The sequence below is a fragment of the Doryrhamphus excisus genome, chromosome 4 (assembly GCF_030265055.1).
Source record: "Doryrhamphus excisus isolate RoL2022-K1 chromosome 4, RoL_Dexc_1.0, whole genome shotgun sequence".
NCBI classification, from domain to species: Eukaryota; Metazoa; Chordata; class Actinopteri; order Syngnathiformes; family Syngnathidae; genus Doryrhamphus; species Doryrhamphus excisus.
This window is the reverse complement of record NC_080469.1, coordinates 18723340-18734911: the sequence shown is the minus strand read 5'-3', so window position 1 is coordinate 18734911 and position 11572 is coordinate 18723340. Positions and strand designations below refer to the sequence as shown.

Here is an 11572-nt window from a genome sequence, read left to right as displayed (position 1 = left end):
TCGTCAGGTGGAGGAGCTTAAAGCTCAAGATCTCATTGAGGACAGTACAAGCCCCTGGGCCAGCCCAGTGGTCATGGTGAAAAAGAAAGACGGCACCTACAGATTTTGTGTTGATTTCCGAAAGCTAAACTCTGTCACAATTACTGATGCACATCCTCTTCCACGAGTGGATGATAGTTTGGATGCACTATCTGGCTCTCAGTTTTTCTCTACCATGGACATGTCCAGCGGATACTGGCAAGTTGAAATGGATCCTGCTGACAGACCCAAAACAGCTTTTACCACAGGTGATGGCCTCTACCAGTTTAAAGTGATGCCCATGGGTCTGAAGAACTCACCGTCAACATTTCAGAGATTAATGGAGCTTGTGTTAAGAGGCCTTCACTGGACGAAATGTGTCATTTATCTGGATGACATCATCTGTATGGGGAAGGACTTTGACGATCATCTTCAAAACTTGACGGACATTCTCACACGCTTCAGACAAGCAGGACTGAAACTTAATTCAAAGAAATGTGACTTTGCTAAATCTGCAGTCAAATACATGGGACACATAGTTTCACGGGATGGACTGGCACTGGACCCAGTCAACAGCCATCGTATTCGTGAATGGCCTGTCCCGAGATCACCTACTGAGGTCCGAGCATTTCTTGGATTGTGTTCATATTATAGACGTTTTGTTCACAAGTATGCATTTATTGCTCATCCTCTTCACAGACTCACACAGAAACTTGTGCCATTTGACTGGACTGAAGAATGTTCCCTGGCATTCCAGACATTAAAGGATGCACTCACATCCCCTCCAATAATGGCATTTCCAAACTTTCATCAGCCTTTCATTCTCAGCACAGATGCATCTAACTATGCAGTCGGCTCAGTGCTCTCACAGATTCAGAATGGTAAGGAACGAGTTGTAGCATATGCAAGTCATCTTCTGACTCGCACAGAGAAAAAGTGGTCTGCATATGACAAAGAATTCTGGGCCATAGTCTGGTCTGTTAGACACTTCAGACACTACTTGAGTTGTAATCCATTCACAATCATCACTGATCACCGTCCACTCCTCAGTCTACGCAAACTTGATGTCACACACGACCCTACAGGTCGAAGAGGTCGTTGGGCATTGGAGTTGGACCCCTATCAATGGACAATAATACACAAGGAAGGAAAGAAACACACAAATGCTGATGCTATGTCACGGATTCCCCTCGCCGGACAAGACCCAGTGGATCTGGAAGAAACAGCATCTCCTTCCCAACACAACCACTCCTCTTCTGCTGAACTTAACATGTCACTTCTGGACCCTAAGTTGTGTGATCTTCCTATACAATCTTCTTCAGTCACAAACATGACGGCTCAGGTTTGCTGTTCAGGGAAAGACACTGCTACTGTTCAGACAATTGACTCAGCTATGGACATGTTGCAAAGCACGCTTTCTAGCCAAGGAAATGACATTGTGGCTAAACAACTTTCTGACCCTATTCTCTCTGACGTATATGAATGGGTACAGCACAACAGACGCCCATATCTCAGACATGTTGAAAGTAAGACTCAAAGAAAACTCTGGTGGCAATTTCCTAAACTTGTGCTTTATAATGACGTACTTTGTCGAAAGGCTCACACAGCCCCAGGACAGCCAGTTGTCTATCAAGTACTGATTCCACCCTCACTCATCACAGAGACTATGAACATTCTCCATGGCAATCCTTGCTCTGGTCATTACAGTGCTGAGCGCACATTCAAGAAAGCCCTGTCTATGTGCTATTGGCCGAGCATGAGGACTGACATAGATAACTTTTGTGATATGTGTTCAACCTGTGAAGCTTACAGGAAGCCTGTGCCACGACACAGGGCACCCCTGCAATCCATTCAAGCTGAAAGACCTTTCCAGTTTGTGTGCACTGATATCACTGAGCTCCCACTCACCTCAGGTGGACATAGGTATGTACTCGTAGTTCAAGATCATTTTACCAAGTATGTAAATGCTTTCCCCATGTCAGATCAGACAGCTGCTACAGTAGCACAGCTACTTTGTGAGAGATACATTACTGAACATGGAGTTCCGGAAGAGCTGTTTTCAGATCAGGGCCGACAATATGAATCAGACATCATTCACGCACTGTGTCAGAGACTGAACATTAAAGAGAAAAGGACTTCACCATACCACCCCCGTGGAAATGGGATGGTTGAAAGATTTAATAGGACTTTAAAGGAACAGTTGGCTAAACTTGTTCATCAGAATGGTGGTGAATGGGACCACTATTTGCCAGCAGTGGTTCTCTCCTTCAACTCTACCCCACACTCCAGCACTGGATACTCACCGTATTTCCTTGCTCATGGTAGAGAGCCTCGTGTTCCTGCAAATGTTGATCTTGCTACGCCAACAGTATCATGGTCTCCACAGAACTACGGATCAGAACTGGTAAATCGTCTGGACACGGTTTTCCAAGCTGTTCGCGCTCATCGTGAGGAGCAGAGACTCAAGCGTGAGTATTATTTCAACAAACGTGTCAAGTTTAATCCCTATCAATCAGGAGATCTGGTATGGATGGATGATCCCACTACACAGAGAAAGAAACTTGACCCAAACTGGACTGGACCTTACAAAGTTGTCTCGTCAGACAACAATGGACTTGTCTACAAACTCTTGGATCTGAGACACCCTCTAGCTAGATCAAAAATTGTACATTATGATAGGTTGAAGCCTTATCGATCTTCTTGGGATACTGCGTCAGCACCTGTGTCTCAAGTTGTGAGTCAGATGCCTATGGTCGCTCTGCCAAGGTATACAGCACTATCTGGTTCACTTCCCATACGCACAAGACCAGCTGACATTGAACAGGCTTCTGCCCCTGTCTGCCCCTCTGTTCCCCTGCTGCGTAGACCTTCAGGTCGGGTCTCGCAAGTCCGCACACAACGGAACCAATTGACTGACAGTGCTACCACGGTGCCTTTTCAGACATGTTCTGGTGGCCCGCTAATGACTCGTTCAGGTCGTACAGTTCGCCGACCACAGAGACTCTTGCAGTAAACACATAACTGCACGCTCACATGAGTACTGATAATTCAGGTGAATGTGTGATGGGGGTAATATGTTTAAGCATATGGTGAATATTTGGCATTGGTTACAGGATGAGTTCACCAGTTATTTCTGTTCATGTGCCTGTTGAGATGTGCACTTATTTCCATTTGCCCTGCAGTTATTAAGAACGTGTAATATTGGTGTTTACTTTTCAGGTTGAGATGAGATTTCTTTTTCATGACATTTTGAAATGAGGACATTTCATTTGAAGAAGGGGAAGAATGTAAGATGAGATTTCTTTTTGTGAAGATTTGTTTTATTTGATAGATGGTTTTATTTTATTCTCTGACTTATTCAGACAAATTATTTAATTTCCTTAAAGGTAAAATTCAAATACCAGAGAGTTCAAGAGTATGTGCTACATAATTTGATGCACCTCCCCTTTAAGCTCAAGGATAGTTGAGATCACGGGATGTAAAGTGACCAATCGTTTTTCGCTATGTTGAGAGTGCAAAGTTGTTGTTGTCCTTCTGACCATGAAGAGATTAAAAAGTAAGTGAGAAACGGAGAAAGGTTGTCCCCGTGCTTTCCGTAACCCACGCCCGTGAGTATTCCAGCTTATCAGTTAAGGCTGGAAGAAGGCAGCGTTACACTATCAAAAGATGAGGAGTACAGATTTTGACAAAAGTTTGACACGTATGTTTTAATTGCTTTGTTATCAGAAATAAGAACATCATTTATGTAAAGTTTATCAATTCTTTTAGTAGACCCACGTTTCTTCTCCAAGCTATAATAATTAGAATATTTCTCCCCGTGTTCCAACCATTTGGCTCTTGATCTATAAAAGCCCCTCTAGCCTTTTCAATGAATATTTTATCTAGTTTATCTCTGAGTTTGTTTAATATACATTTTTCACTTTCACTTAGAACGCTTTTCCCAAGACTGCTGTTTATCCCTCTCAGAATCTCTTCATATTCTTTAGATTTCTTTTTAGCAAGATCTTTACTAAAGGCAATAGAAAAAACTCTCCATTCATGTTTCAACAATTCCCACTTTGAGTGAAGGTAATTATTTTGTGAATGGACTGACAGTACGACTTATTGTTGTTATTGTTGTAATAGGGTACAGTTTAGTTTCCAGTATTACATCTAATCTGTTTGGATTGTGACAGTAGTAAGTAAATCCCAGCATGATCAGTCAGAGGTGCTGTTGCCATGCCACATGAGTGCAGGACATCATGCAAGGAGTCTGAAATCAGCCAAAGGTCAATCCTTGACTTCCTTGTCATATCCTTTTGGAACCATGTAAATGCAGTACCTGTATCTGGATGAAGAATCCTAAAGGGGTCTAGCAAAGACAAGTTATTGCAGAAGGTGTAGATTATTGGATTCATGGTATTATCATTTCTCTGTGGAAATCGGTCAAGTTTGGAGTTTGGTGCTTCGTTAAAGTCTCCTCCAATAATAAATGAGGCTGTAATAAATTGTTGGCTAACATGCAATATTTTTGGGCTATTTTGTCAAAGAGCTTCACATTTGCAACTGAGATGTAACATTACAAAGAAGAAAATACGTGTCATTCTGTTGTATTATTGTTATGATCCACCTGCCCTCCAAACAAAAATGAGTGTCAACAATGTTTCCCTGAAAAATTCTGTCAAACAAAATGGCGACCCCACCAGAGTGATTAGAGCCATGGCTAAAAAGAACTTTACCACCCCACTGTTGTTTCCAAAAAGCTTCATCCTTTTTACCCGAGTGTGTTTCTTCAAGAAAGCAGACATCTTTCTTCTGAGACTGACAAAACAAAAATAATACTTTCCTTTTAGAGATGTCACGTATCCCTCGCGCATTAAGAGAAAAAAGAGATAGAACCATAAAAAAGAAAAAATGAAAGATTAATAGTACAATGTAATCAGGTTAAAGACCGTTTCTTGAAAAGAGTGCAAAACCACAGTGCACTTTGACATTAGCTTTAAGGTGCAAACATTGCATCAGTAACCATGTGCATCATAATAGTACATCAAAATATAGTACTTGTTCCTCAGGAATCTTGGAGTCTGTAACGTCAACATCAGACATAATGAAGGATATATAATAAAGAGTTTCGGTGTGATACTTATTTCAGGTCATCAGCAGAGAACCTCTTTCCATCAATGAAGGTGAAAGCTCCTCTGAATCCAGCTTTCTTCATCTCTCTCCGTGCTTCCTCCACAAGGGGCCACAGCTTGGCTCTTGCTTTTCTGTCATGCTGTGTCAGGTCTTCGCTGATTTTTATCTTCTTCTGCTTGAGGATTTCAGAATTTTTGGCATCCACCCAAATACGATCCCGAACCGAGCGTGACACAAACCGTGCAGTGGTGCGACGAGGGTGCCCAGAGACATCGCCAGTGCCTTTCCGTTTCTTTGGACCCAATCTGTGTGCTATGTCCACTGAGCTTTGTAAAATGTCGGCCAAGTTCGGGGAGATGCTTGAGAAGAGCTCAGTTGCGGTTTTCTTGACATTTTCATCATCTTGTTCTGGAATTCCAGATATCTTGAGGTTCCAGCGGCGCTGATGAGCTTCCAGGTCATTCAACGTGGAACCGAGCTCTTTATTCTCCTTTGTCATAGCAGATATTTTCTGTTCTGCTTCATCCAGCTTCAGCTCCATATTTTGTACTTTGATGTTAATCTCCTCCATTGAAGTTGACAAGTTTGGATGTACTTGGTATTTTCACTTATTCCACTTTCCATTTTGATGATCTTCTGTAGCATGTATTGTTGTGTATCCCCGATCTTATTCATAGCCGCTAGTACGGTCTGGTTGGAGACATCTTCGACGCTCTCCCTGAGAACAACTTTCTTCATTGGGCTGTTGGCTGGAGACCCGGACCTTCCTGCAGCATCCCAAATGTGGCTTGGCAATATCAATGTAATATCAATGTCCATTGAAGAGGACGTCTTTGAGGACTCTCTTGTGCTTTTTTGTTTCACCTTCATCGTGTTTTGTGGCCGTCAGCGTCACTCTCGTGTAAGCTAGCTAGAAGCTCTCGATGCTTAGTCAAATGCCGACGATAGTATTTACTTCCAAGACCCTACCTTCTTGATGCTGTTGTTGGTTCAGTTTTCACTAGTTCCTCGGTGGGGATGTCATAAAAAGTTCACGCACCTTATTTCTTCTTATTAAAAGCTGTGCACTTGGTTTTGCAAAGTAGTGCGGCTGCGGAGTGAAAAGTGCGACTTACACCGACGCCATCTTGGCCCGGACTTCGGTAGCAGCAGTGTATCAGGATATGTTTGTGGGTACTGAACTGTAGTATTGATGCTTCCATGAATTGCCTTTTATTTATCGTCTGCCTTTGTCTTCTACAATAGCCTTTATTCCTTTATTGACTTTATTTTGTATGTTCAATGTATGTGTTCTGTTCAATAAAAAATACAAATTCAAAACTTTAAAAAAGATGGCGGCATTGTGACGTTGTGGATGCTTTACGGCTGAGCCGCCGTAAAACCACCTTGGAAGTCGTAAAAGCAGAGAGTTCGCCAATCTTCAAGGGGAGGAGAGGCGAGGCGGAAACGTTTCAGTTGCCTACTGGCTTCGATGAAACAAAATGCTGAAAGAGTTGGTGAAGGAACGACTAATGGCGGCGGCCGATGACATATTGGCGCTGTTTGAGAGAATGATAGCGTCCTACGAGGAGGAACTTTCTCGAACGAGAGAGGAGAAGGAGCGGCTTCGACAACAACTGGAAGCTGTTAGCAAGACTGGAGCTCTGCTCCAACTCGGAGGTATGTTCAATGTCCTGCTTCTTTTGGGGCATTTTACTTGTGACCTGCTAGTGACCTGGCAGCGATGACGAAGACGCGAAACGTCGTTTTTAGCGACCTGGAGTGAGGCGGACGGCCGCCATGTTGATTCAGCAACCAAGCAACAGGACAGGGGTCTCAAACTCCATTTACCCGGGGGCCACTGGAGCTCGGTTGAGGCTGGGCCGCACCAGGTTTTCATAAAAAAAATTCTCCACTTTGTCAGTGTTTTGGTTCTGGTTTTCCAATCAATCGGTAATAAATAAATAAATCAAATAATAGTAAAACAGCAAATAAGAACAACTTAGGAAACCACATACAGTTGGTGGGTAGATAAATGGTTGTTTTCAGATTCAAATGAACAGTATTAAGTTATTTAACCTTTAACATGAACATGAATGAAACGTCATCCTTTGAGTCAATGAGCAAGTTAGCATCGCACTCAGCTCCATCAGTTAGCAGCAGAGCTCCAGTAAGAAGCGTTGGAACCAGCCTAGCTCTAGGAGCCTCCAGAGGGTATCGTACCCAGAAATGACAGCGGAGCTTCGGACTTCCACAGCAGTACAGAGCAGTGACGGTGGTGATCTCAATCATGGATGATGAGGGAAAAAGCAAAACAGGCGGGCTCCCTTGCGTATGGGCGGGGCCAAGTGGTGTCAATTGTGTCATTTCTGGGTCCACGATACCATACAGCATCCATAGCAAACATTGAACTTTCATATCAAGGCAGGGGCCACAAACTAGCGTTGGCCCAAGGGCCACGAGTTTGAGACCCCTGTCTTTACAGATGCACAAACTGTCACGTAGTGTTCCTTGTTTTTATTATCTAACGTTACATGATGAACAAATCATTCACTTGAAGGTCTTTCTTATTAGAACTACTATGACCCAGGGCGTCTTGGCCCCATGCCAGTTCTCTCTACTGGAACCTCAGGTCTGCTATGGCCTTGTTCTGTGAGGACGGGCTTTGAAAGGAAAATCTTTTTTCATACACCTCAACAGTGCAGCTCACAAACTAGATAATGCTTATTTTGGAGTAGGGACAATATAGACAGATTAAGATATGCCTTTATTCGTCCCTCAGTGGGGAAATTTGTATTCCAACCAGGCCATCCTTTCCTCATCTTCACTGTGTGTGTGTAGTTTATTTGTCCATAGAATGTACACTCCAGGGGCTGGCCGACATAAGAATGACCCAATCAATGATGATGGAGTGGACGATCAATATATTTTTCATTGTACTTGCATGTCTGAGTGATGGAGAACGCATGGACGTGTGCATGGACTTCCAGGAGAAACATCTCAGGGATCGTGTCTGAGCTATAGTCTCTTTGTGTCCTGCAGACGTCGAGCAGCTGATTGGTTGTCAAGAAGAACGTTCCCCTCAGCCAAAGGAGGGTGGCTCCAGTCTGAAGCAGGAGGAGCCCTGCCCCCCCCACGTGAAAGAGGAAGAACTGTGGATCACTCAGGAAGGAGAGGAGGTTGGTCTCACCACGACGCGACTGACTGGTGTCTCCGTGAAGGCTGAAGACCAGGAAGACCAACCACCCGAGTCCTTATTTGTATCCATCAAACGTCCAAAAGATGATTGGTCGTCAAGGAGAACTACAGGGGGTGAGCTCCACTCTGAAGCAGGAGGACCCCCGCCCCCCCTTGCGAAAGAGGAAGAGGAGGAACTGCGGATCACTCAGGAAGGAGAGGAGGCTGGTCTCACCACGGCGCCTCTGACTGGTGTTTCCGTGAAGACTGAAGAGCAGGAAGATGAGCCTCAAGCAGAGAAGCTCTTAGCTCCGCTATCAGACGGCCATGACGTAACGTCACACTCACCCGAGGATGAGGGCGCTCTGAGCGGCGATCCAGACAAGAAGACGGGTAAGAAAGGCTTTGCCAGCTCAGTTTGTGATAAAAGCTTTTCTTTCAAGAGCCGCTTGACAGAACATGTACGCCAACACGCAGGACAAACACCCTTGAGTTGTTCTTTTTGTGGCCGAACATTTGCCATCAGGTTCACGCTGATGCAACACATGAGAACACACAGTGGACAAAAACCTTTTAGTTGTTCAGTTTGCAAGAGTACATTTGCTCTGAGGTCCACTTTGATGCAACACATGGCGACGCACACTGGAGAAAAACCTTTCTGCTGCTCAGTCTGCGGCGGTACATTTGCTACAAGGTTCACTTTAATGCGACACATGAGAACGCACACAGGAGAAAAACCTTTCTGTTGTTCAGTTTGTGACTGTAAATTTGCGCTCAGGTCCACTTTGATGCAGCACATGGCGACACACACCGGTGAAAAACGTTTTAGTTGTTCATGTTGTGGAAAACGTTTCTCTCTAAAGTCATATTTGGCATCACACATGAGAACCCACACAGGAGAAAAACCTTTTAGTTGTTCAATTTGTGGGAAAGGATTCTCTCACAGGTCTAATATGACATCACACACCAGAACCCACACGGGAGAAAAGCCTTTTCATTGTTTGATTTGTGGGAAAGGATTCTCTGAAAGGTCAACCATGGCACTCCACATGAGTGGCCACACGGGTGAAAAACCATTTAGTTGCTCAGTTTGTTGTAAAAAATTCCCCCTCAGGTCATATTTGGCGTCACACATGAAAACGCACACTGGAGAAAAACCTTTTAGTTGTTCAGTTTGTGGTAAAGGATTCTCTCATCGGTCTAATATGACATCGCACATGAGAACCCACACCGGAGAAAAACCTTATAGTTGTTCGGTTTGTGCGAAAGGATTTTCCGAAAGGTCAGGTATGGCATTACACATGAGAACCCACACAGGAGAAAAACCCTTTAGTTGCTCAGTTTGCGGTCGACGATTCTCTCAGAGGTCAAGCATGGCATCACACATGAGAACCCACACAGGAGAAAAACCCTTCAGTTGCTCAGTTTGCGCTAAAAGGTTTTCTAAAAGGTCAAACATGGTCTACCACATGCGGACACACCGAGGAGAGAACGCCTGTCCGGAAGGGTTGGGCTCAGCCCGGAATGAAAAGGACTTGGAGGACGTAGCTTCATCTGGCAGTCAGCCCAAACATTACTGGAACCAGAAGGACTTTGAATGGTCTTTCTGACGTGCATAGACGACCCACGCCGTCACCATCTACCGCTAAAGGGGGGGGGGGGGGGGTGCTCTCCTTTGTGCCATTCTCCTTGGCAAGAGAGTTATCCTTGTTTGGGACAAAGAAACTGTTTTTCTCAAATCTTTCTTTGTAAATATTCCTATGATGGAGCTTTCTTATAAAGTCCACTTCCAGAGACTATTCATTTGCTTTTAGAATGATCTGTGCTTCCCCTGCTTCTTTTGTTAACCGGACCATGATCAATTCCATGCCAACTGTGTGCGTGTTCCAAATAAATTCAACCAGGATTAGGATTGTATATTTATGGGCTCTTTTTGTCTATTTAGCAGGATTTGGGCAGTTTAGCAACACTACTACATGCCTTTGTTAAGAAAAAGGAGCTATAATCTCTGTGACGGCTTTTTAAAGCAAGATGGCAGCAGTGTGACGTCACAGATGCTCTGAAACCCAAAGACGACGCGAGACAAAAGGCGATGCCGACTAAGTGTAATCGAGGAAAAAACATTGAAAATGCGGAAAGACTTGGTGAGGGAACCCACGGCGACGGCTGGTTGAAAGAACCGTAGTGTCCTACGAGGAGGAACTTTCTTGATTAAGAGAGAAGGAGCGGCTTCGACAACAACTGGAAGCTGCTAGCAAGACTGGAGCTTTGCTACAACTTGGAGGTATGTTCAATGTCCCGCTACTTTTAGAACACTTCACAACGTGAACTGTAGACACATTGATGCTTCATCCTAACGGATGAATGGCGTTCCTAAGTTTGCGAGTGGTGGTGTCCGTGTTTTCTCTATCGATACTTCCTTGTTGAGTTGACACGACCTCGCCACATATGACGTGCTTTTCTCTACAAATATGAAGCATAATCTCCACTACAGCCTCTCTTGCTTCATCGGCTCTTCATCTTGGGCAGTCTGGACGTCCGGGCCAAGATGGCGTCGGTGTAAGTCGCACTTTTCACTCCACAGCCGCACTACTTATAAGAAGAAATAAGGTGCGTAAACTTTTTATGACATCCCCACCGAGGAACTAGTGAAAACTGAACGAACAACAGCATCAAGAAGGTAGGGTCTTGGAAGTAAATACTATCGTCGGCATTCGACTAAGCATCGAGAGCTTCTAGCTAGCTTACACGAGAGTGATGCTGACGGCCACAAAACACGATGAAGGCGAAACAAAAAAGCACAAGACGTCCTCTTCAATGGACATTGATATTACAAATATCAAACTAGCCCATGACGATGCCAAGCCACATTTGGGATGCTGCAGGAAGGTCCGGGTCTCCAGCCAACAGCCCAATGAAGAAAGTTGTTCTCAGGGAGAGCGTCGCAGATGTCTCCAACCAGACCCTACTAGCGGCCATAAATAAGATCGGGGATACACAACAATACATGCTACAGAAGGTCATCAAAATGGAAAGTGGAATAAGTGAAAATACCAAGTACATTCAAAACTTGTCAACTTCAATGGAGGAGATTAACATCAAAGTACAAAATATGGAGCTGAAGCTGGATGAAGCAGAACAGAAAATATCAAAAATTCTGAAATCCTCAAGCAGAAGAAGATAAAAATCAGCGAAGACCTGACACAGCACTACAGAAAAGCAAGAGCCAAGCTGTGGCCCCTTGTGGAGGAAGCACGGAGAGAGATGAAGAAAGCTGGATTCA

At 44.3% G+C, this 11572-nt stretch overlaps 1 protein-coding gene across 1 annotated transcript; it reads left to right on the top strand.

Annotated features, from left to right (window-relative positions):
- The first annotated feature begins 6512 nt into the window (after positions 1 to 6512).
- On the top strand, positions 6513 to 10183 carry LOC131127582 (gastrula zinc finger protein XlCGF57.1-like). Its single transcript, XM_058069626.1, has 2 exons — positions 6513 to 6792; positions 8155 to 10183. Exons 1-2 carry the CDS (start codon positions 6615 to 6617, stop codon positions 9897 to 9899), a joined length of 1923 nt encoding a protein of 640 aa, XP_057925609.1. The 5' UTR covers positions 6513 to 6614; the 3' UTR covers positions 9900 to 10183.
- The last annotated feature ends 1389 nt before the right edge of the window (positions 10184 to 11572 follow it).